Source organism: Hylaeus anthracinus, unplaced genomic scaffold (genome assembly GCF_026225885.1).
Source record: "Hylaeus anthracinus isolate JK02 unplaced genomic scaffold, UHH_iyHylAnth1.0_haploid 11985, whole genome shotgun sequence".
NCBI lineage: Eukaryota > Metazoa > Arthropoda > Insecta > Hymenoptera > Colletidae > Hylaeus > Hylaeus anthracinus.
Window position 1 is genome coordinate 1,012,622 of NW_026534333.1, and position 19,954 is coordinate 1,032,575.

The 19,954-nt window shown below is 35.7% G+C and overlaps 4 protein-coding genes across 12 annotated transcripts in view; 2 read left to right on the top strand and 2 right to left on the bottom strand.

Moving 5' to 3' along the window:
- Window positions 1-3,824, bottom strand: part of LOC128887016 (cysteine protease atg4da) — a 43,303-nt gene extending 39,479 nt beyond the window's left edge. For all 4 annotated transcript variants that reach the window (XM_054142421.1, XM_054142422.1, XM_054142419.1 and 1 more), the window contains exon 1: window positions 3,017-3,824. In XM_054142421.1, the coding sequence (XP_053998396.1) occupies window positions 3,017-3,046 (30 nt within the window). In that variant the 5' untranslated portion in view covers window positions 3,047-3,824. The remainder of the gene's footprint in view (window positions 1-3,016) is intronic.
- On the top strand, window positions 1,227-9,326 carry LOC128887017 (lipoamide acyltransferase component of branched-chain alpha-keto acid dehydrogenase complex, mitochondrial). 2 transcript variants are annotated; one of them, XR_008459950.1, is made up of 6 exons: window positions 1,227-1,742; window positions 3,701-3,825; window positions 4,711-5,245; window positions 6,269-6,664; window positions 7,529-7,934; window positions 9,117-9,326. XR_008459950.1 is itself a non-coding variant. In XM_054142424.1 (5 exons), the coding sequence occupies exons 1-5, from the start codon at window positions 1,704-1,706 to the stop codon at window positions 7,763-7,765; spliced, it is 1,332 nt and encodes a 443-aa protein (XP_053998399.1). In that variant the 5' UTR covers window positions 1,227-1,703; the 3' UTR covers window positions 7,766-8,668. The 2 variants fall into 2 exon arrangements, 1 of the variants encoding a protein (XP_053998399.1); XM_054142424.1 differs by lacking the exon at window positions 9,117-9,326 and having other exon boundaries at window positions 7,529-8,668.
- A 9-nt stretch (window positions 9,327-9,335) lies between these two features.
- LOC128887001 (erbin-like) lies at window positions 9,336-16,458 on the bottom strand. Of its 5 annotated transcripts, none has more exons than XR_008459948.1 (12): window positions 15,685-16,458; window positions 15,438-15,604; window positions 15,200-15,335; window positions 14,827-15,116; window positions 14,048-14,759; window positions 13,435-13,625; window positions 13,230-13,343; window positions 12,584-13,016; window positions 11,646-12,493; window positions 11,484-11,555; window positions 11,156-11,406; window positions 9,336-11,039 (listed from the first exon to the last, which is right to left on the bottom strand). XR_008459948.1 is itself a non-coding variant. In XM_054142388.1 (11 exons), exons 2-11 carry the CDS (start codon window positions 15,591-15,593, stop codon window positions 11,230-11,232), a joined length of 3,126 nt encoding a protein of 1,041 aa, XP_053998363.1. In that variant the 5' UTR covers window positions 15,594-15,604; window positions 15,685-16,458; the 3' UTR covers window positions 9,336-11,229. The 5 variants fall into 5 exon arrangements, 3 of the variants coding, with proteins under 3 accessions (XP_053998363.1, XP_053998361.1, XP_053998362.1); XR_008459947.1 differs by having other exon boundaries at window positions 9,336-11,042; XM_054142388.1 differs by having other exon boundaries at window positions 9,336-11,406; window positions 11,646-12,490.
- Window positions 16,459-16,539: 81 nt separating this feature from the next.
- LOC128887007 (condensin-2 complex subunit H2-like) lies at window positions 16,540-19,834 on the top strand. Its single transcript, XM_054142403.1, has 9 exons — window positions 16,540-16,695; window positions 16,780-17,029; window positions 17,088-17,245; window positions 17,317-17,592; window positions 17,662-18,312; window positions 18,388-18,550; window positions 18,637-18,778; window positions 18,858-19,423; window positions 19,509-19,834. The coding sequence occupies exons 2-9, from the start codon at window positions 16,949-16,951 to the stop codon at window positions 19,599-19,601; spliced, it is 2,130 nt and encodes a 709-aa protein (XP_053998378.1). The 5' UTR covers window positions 16,540-16,695; window positions 16,780-16,948; the 3' UTR covers window positions 19,602-19,834.
- Window positions 19,835-19,954: the final 120 nt, after the last annotated feature.

A 19,954-nucleotide genomic window follows, 5' to 3' on the forward strand; every position in this document is an offset into this window, starting at 1 on the left:
AGCGGCCGCGGTAGCGAAGGCTACGCGCTGGCGGCCGCGCTTGCACGCGAACAAGTGACTCGACGTGCATCGAAGCATCGACCTAGCGCGTAGCCTTCGCTACCGCGACCGCTCCAACGGTCTACGCGCGCTCTGATTGGTCGGGGTTTTCGCTTAATATCTCCTTAACGAAGCTCCATCCGACATTTCTGCAAAGGAAATTGTTGTTCGGAATCGTCTCAGCTACCCCCCATTTCCGGCTCCTCTCCGAGTTTTGGGACACCCTGTAGTTAGCGTTGTGGCTTGATATCGTAGTTATTAAAGAAGCAATCGTCTTCGTTACTTTTTTCAATAATAAGTCATTTCATTTAATGTTGTTAAAGATGTATACATTAAACCAAAAATTTACATAAATTACATAATAAGAATAAACAAACGAAAGATTACCGCATTTTCGGGTCACAAAAATATTCGGACACTACGAGGAATAACATTTATTAATTAAAATTAAATATTACATGTTCCACATTAACATTTTGTTGCAAATCCCTTTTGTTTTATAATATGTCTCGACGGATTCGGCGTATTAGAAATTTTTTTTTTTTTAAATATTCTGTCGATAATGGATGCCCGTTCTTCTTGAAGCCTAATTTTAAGTTTTAAGAAAACGTGATATTCTTTCGTTTGTTTGTTTATTGCTATTATGTAATTTATGTAAATTTTTGGATTAATGTATACATCTTTAACAACATTAATAAATGACTCATTACTGGAAAAAGTAACGAAGACGATTGCTTTTTTAATAACTACGATATTAAGTCATACAGCTAACTATACACCAGTGTCCGAATATTTCTGGGAGTCACTGTACGTAAAGGAATACGAATATACGACAAAAACAAAGCTCGTTTAATCACCTTTCCTCACCCACGAAGTCTCGCGATAAACTTCACGCGTGTGTGTTCGCCGTTTATGCACGTCGCCCCTATTCTGCGAACTTGGTTTTGCATTCGAGCGCGTCTTATTACCAGACGACCCGTATAAGAATATTCATGACCCGTATTTCATGCAGAGCCCAATTTTCGCGGACAACGGGAGAGCTTTGAAAAATATTCTGTAACCGTTTGAAATGGGTTCGCACAGAATCCCGAGGATTTCATTTTCTATCGAAACCACCGCTGCGAGACTACGAAAACGCCAACATCGTCCACCAAATAGTATCATTTAACGGTAATCGGTGTCTATGGTTGCCCTCTTCATTTGCATAGAAATCCGATGTGCATGAAATTTAAATACAATTAAAACCGCATCAGGCCACGGATAAACCTTGTTTGGCTATAAACGATGTCGATGTTTGAAAAACGATAGAATCGAAAGGGAGCTGTTAGAAACACGACGGTCGAGTTTAAAAGAAATGGTAAATATTCAACGACAACGGACGATTTACGATAAATCGGGAGCCAATTTCAACTTTCATCGTTCGAATCGATCGCGTTCGTTGCCACTGAATAATGTTTTCGAGTACCGCCGCCGCTGTCGTTGCGTAATATCCCGCGAGCCAGAACGCGAATGCCTTATAGATTTCGATAACGACGTGCACGATAATAACAAACGGACCCGAAACTTCTTCGGAGCAGTCTGCGCGTTGCGCGATCATTTCCAGTTTTCTCCAAAGTTTCGTCTTTCTTTAACGTTTGCGACGGGATCCGTTGACGTTCTATACGATGGCTTTAACCTGGCGGCTCGTGACCTTGGCGCGGCTGGTAAGATAACACAATAAAACAAAGCAAACATTTCGAACGAAATCGTAGCATCGTCTATCGTACAGAAATCACGGAGAGAATCTCCGGAGATCATCGGCACCGTGTTTAAACGCAATTTCAATGTTTAAAATGCATACCGGTGTTTACTTTTTCTTCTACGCTTCTCAATTTTTATTTTCCATATTTTTCGTTCTTTCGGTGAGAGCTACCGGATCGATCGAATATTTCTGATTTCGTTAATCGCTGATTTTACCGACAGTATCTACGCATATTCTACGATGAAATCGATTACTTGTCTGCCTCGTTTTAAATGTTTCGTATTATTTAACTTTTATTCCATTTCCAGCACTACACTTTTATCGTCTGTTACACATTTTACTTGCTCGGTTACGTTTAATACTTGCGAAATACTGCGCAGTAAGCACGCGAGTCTTGGGTACAAATATGTCGTAGAGGTTAGAAGTATTGTTTACGTATGCCGGATACAGGTCGCAACGTGTAAGCAAAACATAGGTTTGCGTAAGCAGACTCTACAGCAAGCATTTAATATCGAGTAAACGAAACAAACGGATTAGGATGTATACGATACGCGGAACGCGTTAAAGTAAAAAAAAAAGAAAAAGAAAACATTTCGCGCGTAGCGTGTTTTCATTCGTTTAATCGCCGCTGCGAATTGCTTAGCAGCTTTGTTATGTTCAGTTTATATCGAGCCTGTTCAACCTCTAAGGTGCCAGTATCATCTGCAAGGGAACGTCGGCTCTTACGGCGTCACTCCATTTTGTGGTTCCGAGCAAATTATACAACAGAGAACTACTACTAAAGCAATAAACACGTCGCGTGGCACAGAAATGAGGTTAACACGCGATGTATACCTCGACCGATCAAAGCTTGCCGAAAGCGTCCACGTTTTGTGCGTCGGATACAAAAGAGATTCGATATGGAATTAAATGGACATCGAGTTGAATTTCGTGGATATGGTAGATTTGCTGTCAGCAGCATTCGCGTTAAAAATTAACCTAACCCGATACGTGAGAAACCTTCCCATTGGACAATCTCAAGGAATTTTCTCACGATTGGATAATGTCTCCCACGAAATGTGTATTCGGTTTATGCTTCGATAACACGATCGTGGTCGTAATTCAAATGTTTGCAACACATTTGGAAACTACTGTGTCGAAACGTTTCGCGAGAATTACGATGCGTTTTCTTTCCTTTAATAGTTTCCTTTAATAATTGGAGAACGTAATACGTTGCGTGGTTGGTACGTTACTTACAGGTGGAAGCATTTTCGCTGTCGTCTCCATTAAGATTAACGGCCACCTCGAAGACTGATGATAAGTTACCGTTCAACGAGCACTTTAATTAGAATATCGTTTAAATTATTCAAACAAGGTGTATTATATCGCGGCTTTACTCCTTTAAAACTTGTTACCGCGTAATTGTCGCGCAACTATTGTTATTTGCTTCGTTACCCTCAACGCGCCCGCACAAGTCAAATTCTAACTAAAAAATGGCTGCCATGTGTACCGCTTAAATCAAATACGCTTCCAAATCATATAATATCATAATTGATATGCTTATTTTAACAATTTCGACAGGTTAATCACGTTGCATTATTACGTTTTATATTTATCGCAATTTTCTTAACATATATATAATCCTTGTCTCGCGATCACATATAAAGTTCGATGTTTCGATTCGGATTTGATTGATTGGAATTCGTTAGCCAATTACGTTTAGTATTCAGACTCTGTTGCGGCAAATTTAAAATACGTTGCAACAATAGACGTGCTCGATGGTTCGGCTTTAATATACGTAAATCCTCGACAGGCAATTCCTTCGTTTCGACGCTTTCGGTATAAAGTCTACGATAAAAGATACACGCAATTACTTGGGCAGGAGTAAAGGATTTTCGAGTTATTGCTGACGAGTACAGAAAGAAATCCATGTTTATTTAGGGTAGGAATGTACGCGATCAAAAATGTCGATTCTTTTCTGTAAGCTGCTTTCGATGCGGAACCGTCGTTCCCTTCAAACTATCGGATATCGGAGAAGGAATTCGAGACGTCACTATAAAAGAATGGTGAGCGAAACAATGAATTTTTCGTTAACCGTCGTATCCGACGAAACTTTCACAATTATCGACTAACGACATTTCTTTGCAAACGTATACACGTCTTCTCGAAATAGAGTGGGGGTAGAAAGTATTCGTACACCGATCAATTTCCAAAAAAGCTAGGTAAAATTGCAATTTATCAACTTATTCTTTATAAACAATGACATTCTACATATTCTCGGAAATCTCTAGAATAGACAGAGTACACAAAAAATAGCTACTTATGTGAGTTGCGAAACTAACAAGAAAAAAACAATTAATCGATAGAAATATCGAAGGAATAAGTATTCGCACAACTGTTTGATTGTTAAAACTTCGTTAAAAAAAAAAAAAAAAATTTACATTAATTTACAATTTACAATTTTCTTCGATTCCTCTGTTAGAGCCATTTTTAAAAGTACTCGACTGGAAATTTGATGTTTTCTAATTCGCACGGAGCAATAAACTAACGCGTTTACGTTACAAACTCTGCTGTAAATGGTTCGTCGTCAGAATCGTACAAACACTTATTGCTTCGATACTTTCACCCACTTTTCGCATTTTTTTTTTGTTAACTTCACAAATTACATCAACTAGTAAATGTTGTTCAGACTATATCCACCTTAGAAACTTCCAAGAATACGTGAAATATCATTGATTCTAAAAAAAAAGAAAGTTAAGAAACTACAATTTCGCAGAGAAGTTTTTTGGGAAATCGATCGGCGTACGGAATACGTTCTACACCCACTGTGTATGTAAAAATAAAGGTGTACAGTTTAAAAAAGATACTATCGAGAAATGTTTAAGCAAAATATTGTACATAAATGTACCGTAAAGACAACTGAACCGTGCCCGACGCATTTGAATGCATAGGTTCGTGAAAGCAGGCGACCGGGTGTCTCAATTCGATAACATTTGCGAGGTTCAAAGCGACAAAGCGTCTGTAACGATTACCAGCCGTTACGATGGATTAATTAAGGCCTTGCACTACAAAGTGGACGACGTGGCACTGATAGGCGATTCGTTACTGGACATCGAATTGGACGACGATAATAATAGGAGCGCGAAAGACGAAAGGATAGAAAACAAAATCCGGCCGTTGACAATGGGTGAGAATGTGAACGGGCCCGTAAACGAGGGAATGGAACACGTGCCGGTGAACGGGCTAGAAAAAGCGCTGGCTACTCCTGCGGTCAGGAGGATAGCCATGGAGAACAATATCAAGTTAAAGGACGTCGTTCCTACGGGCAAAGGTGGCAGAGTGCTTAAGGAGGATATATTGGCTCACTTGGAAAAAATTTCTGCTGGTTCTGCGGGAAAGAGGGTCGTGGAAAAATCAACAACCGGGAAAGCGGTGTCGCTAAAAGGCTACAGCAAGCATATGTGGAAAACGATGACGCAATCTTTGGTAAGTTGTATTTCCAGGCACTTAGGAGGGAGTGGAAAAATCGTAAGAGCGGAAATTTCCAGGGAACATATTTGATCGTTTTTCTTTTTCTTTTCTCCGCGCTCGTAGCTGGTATAGCAAAATGTTCGATTACCCGTCGACTTAATTTAACGCAACGTTCGTCTGCTCGCGAAAATAGCACTGTTTAGACACGCGGTAGCGGTAACGTATCGAATACGAAGTACATCTCGAGATAAGGCAACCTTGACGTTTTCGTAAGGAAGTTGTCTAAACAAACAGCTGAATGTTTACTAACCGCGTGTATGTATTGTTTCAAAGGTTCATTGTTCGCGATAATGATCGGGCTGTTCGGTTAAAGTCGTAACGTACGCGTCGCGGCCACGGTATCGATAAACTACAGTGCCGTAAAATGCGGACCGCGTGTAAATTGGAAAATTAGCAGAATTTCGCTTACCGCTCTTCCCACGTGCTTGCGACCGTTGAATAAACGGTCGGTAAGGAAGGTTTCGGCTGACGAGAGAATATCGAGTCGACCCTCTCAGAATCGAGTTAAATTTCATTTCTCTTTATCCGCCTTTGTGTTACTGACAGATATTCCGAAAATGACCAGCGAGTCGGAAGAAAAGAGAACAATTTGTAACGAAATATCCTTCGCGGCTAGAACGACGCGTTTTTTAACGAAATTCCGGGACGTACCACGAGCGGGTGAAACGGTCGAGAGTCGCGTGAAAGGGAAACCGATAATAGAGGCACGTTGTCTAAAACTGACGTTGACACACGCGATTGATAGCGATCGATTCTGCACCAACCACTCGGCCGAATTTCCCCGTTAACGTTGACAGACGAGATACGATCGAAGCGTTACAGAAAATGCCGGCGTTCCAACCGCGCTTCGTTCCCTCGTTATTTTCAACGCTCAAATATCACCAGTATTTTCCTTCGTTAATTGCACGTTCTCGGTAAACGTACCGTGGATCACCTTCGCGGCGCGGGATACATTTACGGAAAACGAAATATTTACAGAGCATACCACACTTCGTGTACAGCGACGAGTGCATCGTTAATAAATTGATGGATTACCGAAACGAGGCGAAGGAGTACCTGAAAGAGCAAGGTGTCTCTTTGACTATGATGCCCTTTTTCGTCAAGGCAGCTTCCAGAGCGTTGGAAAAGGTACCAAATCTGAACGCGTGGCTCGACGAAGAGAATCGAACGATACGCGTCATAGAGAATCATAATATTGGCATCGCTATGGACACGAGCGAAGGACTGGCGGTGCCAAATATCAAAAACGTTCAAAACAAGACCATCCTGGAGATCGCAAAGGAGTTGAACAGGCTTCAAGAACTTGGAAGGAAGGCTTCGATACCGCTTCAAGATTTAACGGGCACGACGTTCTCGTTGTCTAATATCGGCATCGTAAGTTCATTTATTTTTCACGAAATCCACGATATTCGGATCAATCAATTTTTGAATACGGTGGGTGTAGAATGTATTCGTACGACCTAACCCAAGAAACTTTTCCGTGAAATTGTAGTTTCTTAACATCTTTTTTTTTTATAATCAATGATATTTTACGTACTCTCGGAAGTCTCTAAGATAGATATAGTCCAAACAACATTTACTAGTTAATATAATTTGTGAAATTACCAAAAAAATGCGAAAAGTGGGTAAAAGTATAGAAGCAATATGTATTTGCACGATTCTGACGACGAACCATTTACAGCAGAGTTTGTAACGTAAACGCGATAGTTTATTGCTCCGTGCGAATTAGAAAACATCAAATTTCCAGTCGAGTACTTTTAAAAATTGCTCTAACAGAGGAATCGATGAAAATCCCACTTCGAATAACTAATAATTTAGTTAATTTAACTAAACCACGAAGAAAGTATCATATACTTGTAAATTAATGTAAATTTCTTTTTTTTTTTTTAACGAAGTTTAACAATCAAACAGTTGTGCGAATACTTATTCCTTCGACATTTCTATCGATTAATTGCTTTTTTCTTGTTAATTTCTTACATAAATAGCTATTCTTTTTTTTTTGTAATCTATATGTTCTAGAGATTTCCGAGAATATGTAGAATGTTATTATTTACAAAAAAATAAGTTAATACGTTACAATTGTACCTAGCTTTTTTGGAAATTGATCGGTGTACGAATATTCTCTACAAATATTTTCTATATTTTCTATATTTTCTATATTTTCTATACTGTACGTATATGCGATTAAACGCTGGCTACTTTATGTCGTTCGTATGTTTATCCGATCGTCATTGGTAGGTTGGCGGCACGTATACGAAACCGGTGATCCTGCCTCCGCAGATTGTGATCGGCGCGTTTGGAAAAGTGCAAAAAGTTCCGCGATTCGACGACAACGAAAATGTGATAGCTGCAAACGTAATATCGGTCAGCTGGGCTGCCGATCATCGAGTAGTGGACGGCGTTACCATGGCGAGGTATTCGAATCTCTGGAAGTATTACGTCGAAAACCCTGTACTCCTTTTGATAGGAGAATGATACCATTGACTTGCATTGATGAGATATCGAACAAATATTTCGAAAGCTCTGTTAACATGAACTTTGAAGGGCCCTCCCGAAACTGTAACAATAAAAGTCTGGAAACATTTTTGTACGTAAATATTAATTTATTTATTGCTGCACAACCAACTAGGACTTTTCGATAAAGGTAAAATATCTTTTTTTTTTTTTTTTTTTTCTAACATATTCGAAATGTTACAATTGCATGGTAGTTATTACACGATGACCAGTCGAACTGTGAGCAGTTTTGTACATTGATCTATAGACATTGTCGTACGAGTTACTCAAATAGAAGGTGTACAAAAAAATATCTTAAGGAAGTGGCTGTACCGACTAATATCCTTTGTGTAACGATTGCTCTTTAGAAAAGATTATACCGTCTTTAAAGCGGTAGATCGATATTACAAGGTATAGAATCAGCGGAAAAGAGTATTTGATAGAGAATCGAAACCCAAATAAAAGTCTCTATAACGAGTACGACCACTTATTCATTTATATATTTGTAATTTGTATATACATAATTTAACGTATCGCATTTTCAATCACTCATGTCTCGTACAATCATTCCATTCCCTTAAATGCCACATAAATATTTACTCAAAAAGTAGTCAGTCTGTTTAATAGTAGAATAGTAGAAAAGATTGTATATTTATGTGTGCTCATGGTCCAAAATTGTTGTCGCGATGAATTTCTCTTGCGAAACACTAACGCAAAACCAATAACGGTAACGTTGTAATACTTTAAACGAAATGTTTAATTCTGTTAAGAAACTTACCACGCATACGAGAGTGAACGTGTACGCTTGCTTATTGTAACTAATTACATAAAAGTGTCTGTTTAAACGTAAATGCATATATAAATATACCATTTTTCTTTATCGTAGCTCTTACGGGTAAAACTGATATTAAGAAACCTACTCAAACTATCGATATAAATACAAACGTTACAATTATATGAAACTACAATTCACCCTCAAACATACTTCTTATTTTTCAATATGACTAGGTATACAGATTATTCATAGTGATGTATTTAGTCCAGAAATTTAAATACGTAGCTGCTTTTATATAATAAAACTATGTATAATAAAGAAAGTGACGAAAATATCATAATTTTTGCAACATCGGTTTTGTTTGTATAGCTTAAATTAAAATTACTCGAATCACGGATAACTTTTACGAAGAATACACCGTAATTGAGTATATAGTCGTTAAAAATTACTTTCGCAAAATACATAAGCAAAAGTGAGGGTCAAAAATAATCTGTTCTTTTTTCTTAGTTTGTTTCGAAAATATATCAAAATGTAATATCTACATATTTTTTTTTATAGAAGGAGCAACTCTTACTCGCCGAGTAAGATTTTATTTGAAATACGATATCAATGGTGGAAATCTTTCTGAAAATATACATTTTCTGTTATTTTCCAATTCTGGATGTTTTAAGCTTCAAAGAACATACTGAACAATTTGAAGCTCGAGCAGTTATGGAATAGAATAATTTATGTACATTTGAAATTATGTTCGACACATTATATAGCTAGCATGTTAATGAAATTACCACAGAATCCCATGATTAAATTAATATAGAAAAAGAAGAAATCATTTCAGATCTACTTCGTAAGATATTCGACAAAATATAAAACGAATGATATATACGTTATTTAAATATATTTTCAAAAATGAATAAAAATATAGTCTAAATATTCTCGACGTTACTAAAGTTAATTAAACCTATAACTGAATTTGTAGAAAATATACATAGATAAAGAGAATATGCATTGTAATTGTTCGGTATGCGAGGTAAAGTGAAGTGTGATATTGTTATCTTGCTGTAAAAGTTCTGGGATACAAAGAGTGTATTGGTTATAACTGACATCTCGACATGAACAGTTCACTTTGTGCTGTGCAATGTCACACAACTTTTCTAAACATTTATCTCACAGCTCTACCCGATTTACATGAATAACTTTCAGTTTTCGGTACAGCTCCACTAACATAGAAAAGTAGTGTTATTTTATCTTACGGTTTGGCGATATTATGCCATATTAATAACTGCTATCAAAAACAGTTTCTACAAGGTACATACATTTGTTCCTTTAGTATAGAATGAATCAAATATCATAATAATTCACAACCACAACGATAACAGTTACATTTTATCAATGACTTAACATCTGAATTCATGATAAAAAAAAAATTACTAAAATATATTTTAATCTCTAATACAGCAAACGTATCACGAATCAATGGCAAGCAAAATCTGATATAAAAATGTAGTTTCTACAAGTACGATGTGAAACAAAATACACGATTAAATTTAAGAATTCTTAAATTTGCAATGAACCATATTTTTTTAGGACCAATAACGATAAGATGATTATAAAGGTTACGAATAAAATTACGGCACATAGAAGAATATTTTTTTTCTCCGGCTACTGTAACAAGATTCTTACAGATACATTTTTAAATAAAATCAAAATATCCCATCGATACGGCTCGTAAATAAAGTAAATAAAATTAATTATTTGTGACACTCTGTGCGTTTTTAAAATCTACACGATAAGATAAAATCTTGTAGAAAAAATATTCCTACACATACGAAATATTATCAAAAAAATGTCTGTAAGAATCTCATTTAACCATAGGAGATAATTTTTGTATAATATATATATATATATATATATATATATATGTATAATCATTTTTATATAGTTATTTTTTGTATATATAATTAATAAATAGTATTCTGTTTCTGGCACATTGTCAGCCCTCCGCAAAGAGAACAAATGAGTTGACACAAGTACAACAAACACCACAAAACAACATAAGTCATATGTTTATAGAGTTATAAATTTAAAGGAAAACAAACTTACCACCCTAATTGTTTACTAAATAGCTTACTATCTTACGCTACTTACGTGGGCAAATAATACGAGTGAGCTGTGAATTTGCCCATGAAGAAATATCATCTTAAAAATACCGCTTGTACATCACATTTCAAACTTCTTCTCCGTCGATATAATTGTGCAAGGGAACGCGCTCATAGTCTACGGTATAACCTAGCCATCAAATTCTTATCTTTGAAATTTGTTATTGTTTCTTTCTCTTGTGAAGACATTGCATTTATAAATAATGTGGTCATTGGAAGGCAGAAATTATTTGTTTTCCTCGAATGAGTGCCTCCACTTTCACCTTTGGTAACGTTGCTTCAGTCGTACGAATCAGTCACTCGATAGCGTCGAATAGAATAGAATCTACTACCGTGAAAACAAGCGTTCGAAGCAAACATAATAAAATTTCTATGTTTCGTGCGTTTTCATCAATGTTCGTCAATGTCGATTATAAAAAATATATACACTAAAAAACTTACGTAAAGTATAATCAGTCTGAGTCCTGTGAACTGATCGTGTGCGACAAGAAAACAACTTGTCCGTTAACTTGATGTCATTGGTGACGGCTGATCATCATGGATACCACTGCACCGGTAGCTCGAAGAACAGCCACAGCATTGTTGTGATCGGATTTGGTAAAATCTATACCATCGACTTCTAAAATTTTATCTCCTGGTCGAAGTGTACCTTGAGCCGGACCGTCTGGGTTAACTTTCGTTACAATGATTCCCTAGGATGAGAAAGTACGTTCATTTATAAGTACATACAAATTTATTTATTTTCCCTTTTTGAGATTTAAAAACTTACAGTTTCCGCGCCTGCCACTCCACCAGCTATACTGAAACCAAGGCCTGGATTCTTTTTAATTTGTACAGGTAACTGTAACGTAATAATTAATGTTTGCTGAATGCACGATAGACTTAAAAATATCCTATACTGTATATTCTCATTAGAAAAAAGTAAACATACTACGTTAGCATTTTTGTGTGGGCCAAACATCCACTTAAACCTTGGTTTTCTTTCCGAATTTTGAAATTCATTCATCCCGGCAACTTTATATTTGTTAACATTAGAATTGTTCACCTCGTTTAAAGATTTGTTATTAAGAGAAATCGGTGTACTTCGACCAGAGTTACTTTCGTTCTTCATGCTCGCGGGGCTGTTCATGTTCATCATTTCATTAGAAATACCTCTTGAAGTCGTATCTTGGCCTTCTGTGTTCAAATTTCCAACTAGGTTCAAATTCATTGTATTCAATGACGTTAAATTGTCACATGACGTATTGTTCAAAATAGTTCCGTTTATTATTTTCTTCGATCGATCTAAAAGTTTCGGTTGCATAGAAATCGGACTTCGATACTTTTTTCCAGTTACCGGAGACGTGGGTATGCACGACGTGTTTAATACTTTTAAAGGTTCGTACTCTTCAATGGGTGAGTTCGTACACTTATTCGATAGATCGCTATTCGAAATAGAATTCGTAGTTTCCAAATGCTTCGTTTTTAAAATTGGAATTCTGCTTGGTTTCAATGATCGATCGCCGTCAAAGGATTGTTCTGGATCGCTTGGTTCAGTTAACACAGCGATCTGATCCGGTGTACTTGGGGAAGTTGTATCTGCATTATTAAATAAGACATTTGGTGCATCTACATTGTCCGATGAAAATGTTTCACTGCACAAACGCACGTACTCTTCCGCCTTAAATGATTCTCCATTTCCATCGTAATTTTGCATTTGAGTTTCCTGAGATGTCTTTAAATTTGATATGTTGATATCGGCTTGCGAAGAGACGATCTTTGATGTGTCTGACTGACCTGCTAGAATAATGAAATGTATATTTAAAACTTGTTTTTGTTAATATATATGTATACAACACTGCGAGTAGTTATGAAGAATAGATGACGTACATTGAGTTAATTGTTGAAAAAGTGCTGCCTTCTTTGAAAATGCAGCAGCAATGTGATACGGCGGCGGAACGGGTGGAACTTCATTTATTTTTGGAGTTTGAATGTTCATTTGATCACCGTTATTACTAACTACAGCAAACTTCTCTGACTCTACAATTTTGGCTGTGTTCGCCTTTGAATATTCGTCTGGTTTCCACGCAGAATTTACATAATCTGCTACTGTTGGAGGTTTGCTAAGATATTCTGATGTGGGATTACGAATGTATTTTGCTTCTCGAATATCCGGACTTTTTTCCTTCGCAAGCACCGTCTTATTTGCTTCATCGGAAGATTCCTCTGACACGGATTGCTCTTTTCCAACATCTGTAAGACTACCGTTCTTATACCCTTTTGATGTATGACGTTCAGTAGGTGAAAGCGAAGAATGTGATCCCTACAGGAATAAAGAGTCTTTATCATTCAATATGTACGTTTTATGGATGAGATTAAACTAAATTTCATAGTATACTACTAAATTTGACATTGATTTTCTTTCAATGTAACACATTTTTACACTGTACTTTAATTTCTAATACTGCAATGGTGTCGATGATTAACCTGAAATCTAATAAATTACCTTTACTTTTCATACTTCTTTGATTAATACCTTGTTAAATAAACTTTGCGGAAAGCAGGTTCCAGTTTTTGAACCAAGATCCAGAGTAGTAGTAGCTTTTGCGATAATAGCTTCTTTGATCATAGTCTCCTGTTCTAAATGCATCTGTAATTTTTAATAGGCGATCTTTCCGTATTCTTGAAATTCATCAAAATATAAAAACATGTAAGACACGTAAATAGTAAATGAGACATACTCTTTGATCGTGTGCCGATTGATGCTGTAAATTGCGGGCATGCCTAGCAAGGTTGCGCAGCTCTTTAGGGTAAGGAGTTGGTGCTCGATGAAGTTGTCTAGGGATTTCGGATTCTACTTCAGCAGCAAAACATATCCGTTTTCCAGAACCAACAATTGAACTCGAAATTAGTCCTACAGCCGGCGGTATTTCTATACATGATAAACGTAAAATTGTAATTGTGAATTTGTTTATGCTACAGTTATGCAATATCTGCGAATAAGGTAATATTGTACACTATGAGGAATGCGTATTTGTCTTTACCATTTCATTCTTCATCTTCCTCCTCGTTATCCACTAGCAGCGATAATGTATCATATATGTATAGTTAGCGAATAGTTAATTATAAAATTAAAAATGTAATGTGTATCAGAATATTTATATACGGTTACACTTTATTATAAGATCGCCAGAAACGTGACAGGCGACATACGTCGAAAGATATAAAGACAATTCGACGGCTAAACGCCAACTCGAGTCGGACGAGGTGCAAATCGTTGAACGAACCTGCCCGATTCTGCGTGGTGATCGTATAATAAAGAATTACTGTATTATCTAGAAAAACAATACTCACGATCGAGTTCTTGGCGTGGCTTTTGTGGAAGCATAAAACAACTTAGCACCATCATGTCTTCTTCACAATTAAATTCTTGTTGCAGTGGCACCAATGGTTGACTTTGATTGTCGCTCAGCCATAAAGCTTTCAAATTGTTCAAGTTCAACATAGACACAGGCAAATATTTAATGCAATTGTTTACAAGATTAAGAACCCTCAATGAGGATAAATGACCCAGTTCGGGCGGAACCCGCGTTAGATTGTTTGATCGCAATGAAAGCAGTGATAATGCAGTGCAACTTCCAATTTCTGGTGGAAGGCATCTCAAGTAGTTATTGTCTGCATTCAAACAGTGTAGTTTTCGCAAAAGTCCTATAGACGACGGTAAATATTCAAGGAAATTCTTAGTAACTATAAGCTCCTCTAAGCTTGACATCTGTCCAATGTCGTTTGGCAGTGCATTCAATTGATTGTCGTCAACCTTGAGGGTCACAATTGTACGTAGGTAGCAAAGGGAATCCGGTAATTGGTAAATTTCATTCGAAGATAGATGCATAATCGAAATATCTCGCCAGCCTTCTACTTCCGATGGTATAATGTGAACTGCATTCATTGTGCAATCGAAATGATTTAAACGATAAAGTTGATTGATGTTTACTGGTATACGTCTAATATCGTTGCCGTCTATCCACAATTCTGTGAGGTTGATAAGATCCCCAACAACTTCAGGCTAAAAGAATGCAATTAATTAATACACGGTTTAATCGATTACGTGACTGTGATAAAATGGAACTTACCAATTCAGTGAAATCATTATTACCAATGTCGAGTCTCTGTAAATTTATTAATCGGCTCATACTCTTTGGCAATGTCATCATGTTATTCTCTCTAAGTTCCAATGTCAGTAAAGCTGAGAGTCTTCCAAAATTTGCTGGTAGATATTCTATGTATGCATCGTTTATATATAATTCTCGCAACCCAACAATATGTGTAATAGCATCTGGGAAACGTTCGAAAGGGTTAACACTGATATCAATAGAACGAAGGTTTTTACATTCTTTTATACTGTCTGGTAATTCTTTAATACCTGCAAAAATAAATGTAACATCGATAAAATTAAGAAATACTTGGTAACAAAAGATTTTAAACCAAATAACATTATATACATACTATTTTTACTGAGGTCTAAATATTCCAAGTTGATTAACGATGCTATGGCGGGTGGTAACGTGGTGACTTCATTATCGCTAAGGGAGAGTACTCGCAATTCATGGCACTGAAACAGTGGCCGTGGAAGATCCTTTATCTGTAAAAAAAAGTACATTGTGTTTCTATGTCTAGTTTGAAGGACTACAACAAATTATTGAAAAGTATATATAAAGAAGCAACTTGTAACATTCATAATTACTCTATTGGCATCCAGATACAGCTTTTCCAATGTTCTTTCGTAAATGAACACATCGGGTGGTACATCGTAAAGATTACAGTGACTCAAGTGTAACTCACAAATATCTTCTTCCTGTGCTCTCAAACATGCAGCGCACTGCCACCAAGCACTACCCATTTCATGTATAACTGCTAACAAATTTTTTCTTAAAAGTATAACTAACAATATTACAGAAAAAAAAGAAGACACAACAAAACACGGTTATTACCTATAATACTTCAAGAATGATTCTCCAAGAACATCGATATATCTATGACAAGCAGCCAAATCCGTAAACAGTACGAAACGCGCTAAGGACTATTGTTCTATGAAATTCTTGAAAATCATTCGTCAATAAGTTCATCGACGTTCCGTTTCTTTCGTGCCGGCTTCGCCAGGGTTATTTCCTGCCGTATCATCGCGAACACCACGATACGCGACGAGTGTCGTAGAGTTTCTTTCTCAGGTGATACGAGAACAATTCTGTAAACCGTAACGATGGACCGATCGACACCGAGTAGATGTCAAGAGATGCAGGTTATTCGATAGATTTCTTCAAGGATTTCACTCATGAACATATCTCACTGTTCACTCGTCGATCTTAATCTTTTGTGGAATCAGTAAAAAGACAACAGATCGTGATCCATCGAGCGACAAAGGATCCCCCGACGGTACAATAACCTGACGCATTTACGAGAATCGAACCAACTCGAGTCTATTATTCATCAAAAGAAAAATCTTCAACGAAGCATAATGGTCCGTTCATAACGCTTCGACGATGATTTTCCATCGTGTACACGGTTGGATGAACATCGACAGATTCTACACGTCGGTGAGCAGTCGAATGAATCGATTTTATTAAAATTTATTAAAAAGAACAAAGTTTCGGTGTAACGAATCGTTATTGAGTGTTCTTGATTCAATACGATTCTGTATAGCAGATAGCAGCCTTAATTTGCCTCGATCGATCACAGTCGGATTTTTATCGTTCTAAAAACGAGCCAATAGGAGGTCCCACGCAAAGCTATTATAGGTGGGCGTCACTTGCTTATAATGTAGGCTTGCAAGCCAACGGGTGCATCCAGAAAAGCAGCAAGCTCTGTAAGCTTTCTCTGTAGCAGCATTGAGCTCTACCCAGCTCTATCCTAACTTCTATCCTTATGATAGAGCTCAACAATGGTGTGATGTCAATCTCTACTAGCGCTGCTAGCGCCCCATACCAACAAATATGAATTGAAAGGTATCTCATCTGCGCGTATCGTCTATGGCTTAAAAATCCTAATCGGTACCAACTAATAACTACTCTCTGTGCTCTATGGTCTAGGTCTAGAATATTGAATGGTGATATTTATCACTATGTATATGAAGAAATGCAATGAAATGATTGTGACTGAAAGTATCATTTGTGTTGTTCTAAAAATGTAAAGTAATCATCAAAACAATATCTCTATTTAATAAAATATCCTTAGAATTGTGAATACTTAGCATCTAAAATGGTCACACTACAGGATATTAGTATACAGCTTATGAAGCCAGCAAAGGATCTTGCAGATTGGAAATTTCCATTATCTCAGGTAAATGGCATTAGAATAATAATTATTAAATTTAACATATAATCATACACTATTTTAGGTTTTAGAGGAATATTATGCATTATTAGAAGATCCATGTAGTATAAACTTTGGAGAAGCAGCACTTGTTCTTCAAAATTCAACCAATGTATATGTACGCAGAATTGAATGTCTCTTTAACGAGATAGGAGTTGTGAAACAAGTATTCTTTGGCTATGAGTAACTATTGCTCTTAAATATAGTTGAAGACATATGTGTCACAGTTGATAGTCCAATTACATTTTCAATAGGGAAGAAGAATTAAAAAAGTCAAGTAAAGAAAGTAAAACTAATGAAAAGAGGGTTTCTAAAAAAGGATACATTGATTTTGAAAACTTTGTTATTAGTGACTTAGAAACAAATGTCGGAAAAAATATTAATAAAAAGAATCAATTTCAAGTACAGAAGAAAGTCAAATTATTAAGTCACCGTTTTACTCAATTAGAAAATAATGTAATTCAGTTATCTAACCCTATTCAAGTTTATGATGTACTAGGAGAAATCATTGGGAAGAAATATGACTTTCGGTAAGTAGATTGATATTGATCTTCTTTGTATGTAGTTTTCATTTATCATTGCTTACTTTTAATTTCAAGGTGCAATCAAGCTGTAAATACTAGTGGAATGCTGGTGGATGAATTAACACCTTATGACTTTAATTGTATATGTAGCTCTCGTGTTCAGAAAGGAAGAAATTCATTATCATCTTATTCAGAACCAAAAACACCTGGTACTGGAACTTCAGGATATCAGTCAGCTACCTCGTTTAATGACAATGAATTTACTACATCCATTCATGAAGAATTTGAAGATCATAATTTTTCTCTGCAAATAGACAATGTCTCTGTGGCAAGCGAATCAGAAATTGTAGAGAAAACAAATATGATAAATGAAGACCATGAAATCTCTTGTGCCAACTCTAATATTTCACAAGAATTACATATAGAGAAAATTGTTCCCAACAGTCAGCATATTCAAAATAAGTTGCTACAGGATTCAGTAGATATTATTGATAAAAATTCCTCAATTCTTAATTATAAAGAAATTAATAAAATGAAAAGAAAATTTGAAAATGAGAGTTCAGAGGAAACTACTAGAGTTGAAGAAATATGTCAAAGCGATGATAAAAGAAATAAAAAATGTGCAGCTATCAATAAACTGACAAACAATCACAAGCAACTAGGTCTTATTGATGAAGGTGATCAACTACAATTGAAGGAAGGAGTATTTGGCTTGCAGAAAAGAGGGTATTTTTTAAAAAATCTTCATATTACATCTGAAATTTGACATTAAGTCTTTGCATACATTAATGTTTTTATTAGGAATCAATCGACAAAATTGTCGATATGTTCTGTAGATGGTATAAATGAATTTGACTGGAAACCAATGCCATTAATTCATGGAATGAAAAATTCATTGTTTGATAATTCAACCATTTTAAAGCTTCCAGAATACATTTCTCTTTTAGAAACGAAATTCGGCTCAGTATGTATAAATTTACAATGTTTAATTCTTTTTCTGTTTGGGTTATACTTTTAATACTTTAATTATATATCTCATTTAAATTCCAGAAAAAGCGTAAGCATTTTGCATCAAAACTGCATGAATCGGAGTGTTTAACGAAATTTATTTCATATGAAACTGAATTGTTTAGAATTGAGAAAAGAGATTTTATTTTACAAGCAAAACAAAAATTTAAGTGCTTACGAAAACGTGAGTTTAGTCGAGATAAATCATTATTTAAAAAGACGTAATATTTTTAAATACATATATCTTGTTTTTCTTTAATTAGAGGAATTGGAAGATTTTATAAAAAGTTTTAATGAATGTTTGAATGAAACAGAAATAGACAATGATAATTCTTGTCATGAAGTTACAACAGATGTAACTAACGATTCATTGGAAAACAATTTCATTGAAGATAATACCGAAGAGATTATGGATAGAACTTTTTCACCTATCGATATCCAATCACAATCGACTGTTCGTCATAATTCATTTGACATCAGTGAAAAATCCTCTACATTATATAACAATTCGTATGAACCATCAATTTCAGACGATTTGATGTATTCGTTACCAGATTATCAGACTTTAATCGAAGGTAAAATGAAAGAGATTTTTGAGGAATCTAATATCGCAACCGAATTAGATCAAACTGTAGCTAGGTGGCATGCCTCTCTGCAACAAAAATTGGCTGAGGCTGAAATCAGATCTACATTTCGAATTCATGATTATACCTCTCGCATAATCGATACTCTACAGGCTGTGGATCAAAAGAAGATTAATTTTGATAGTGTCGTTCACGACAAATCTGCTTGCGAAGTAGCTAGATATTTTTTAGCTTCATTGCAATTGGTACTTTCGCTTAAATTATAATAGTATATTTGTACCGTCGCTGATTTAAATTTGATAAAAATTGTTGAATTTTTTATTTTTACAGGCCAATACATATGATGTGGAGATACAAACGAAAGACAGTGACAGTAGTATAGAATTAACGTTACTTAATAACAAAAAACAACCCGAGACATAGTGAACATATTTATATTACCGGTCATGAACAAATTTTGTCAAATATATGTATATATATATATATATATGTGTGTGTTCCGTCTGTAGTTATACAAACATAAATCGTTACTATTTTTACATTTTCTATTTTAGTTATTATTACAATTTTGTACGATCCGACTACTTCACGTTACTGTCACATTTGATGTAAAAGAGGATATCACACATGGTGTAGAATAAACATTTTCTTTAATATTTGCAGTTTTATTCAATTAAATTAACCATTATTTTCATTGCGACTATTGATATCTTTTTTAAATTGCATACTAACTATAAGCATACTCTTTCGTTGTTTTTATGTGTATTCATTTTCTA

Coding starts and splice junctions, on each gene's coding strand:
- LOC128887017 (XM_054142424.1), top strand. CDS start 1,704: ATGGCTTTAACCTGGCGGCTCGTGACCTTGGCGCGGCTG. Junction 1,743..3,700: donor TCGTGACCTTGGCGCGGCTG/GTAAGATAACAC, acceptor ATGTTTATTTAG/GGTAGGAATGTACGCGATCA. Junction 3,826..4,710: donor GACGTCACTATAAAAGAATG/GTGAGCGAAACA, acceptor TTGAATGCATAG/GTTCGTGAAAGCAGGCGACC.
- LOC128887001 (XM_054142386.1), bottom strand. CDS start 15,593: ATGGGTAGTGCTTGGTGGCAGTGCGCTGCATGTTTGAGAGCACAGGAA. Junction 15,117..15,199: donor TTTAGACCTCAGTAAAAATA/GTATGTATATAA, acceptor TTATTTTTGCAG/GTATTAAAGAATTACCAGAC. Junction 11,407..11,483: donor GAGTGGCAGGCGCGGAAACT/GTAAGTTTTTAA, acceptor TTCTCATCCTAG/GGAATCATTGTAACGAAAGT.
- LOC128887007 (XM_054142403.1), top strand. CDS start 16,949: ATGGTCACACTACAGGATATTAGTATACAGCTTATGAAGCCAGCAAAG. Junction 17,593..17,661: donor GGGAAGAAATATGACTTTCG/GTAAGTAGATTG, acceptor TTTAATTTCAAG/GTGCAATCAAGCTGTAAATA. Junction 18,313..18,387: donor TTTGGCTTGCAGAAAAGAGG/GTATTTTTTAAA, acceptor TGTTTTTATTAG/GAATCAATCGACAAAATTGT.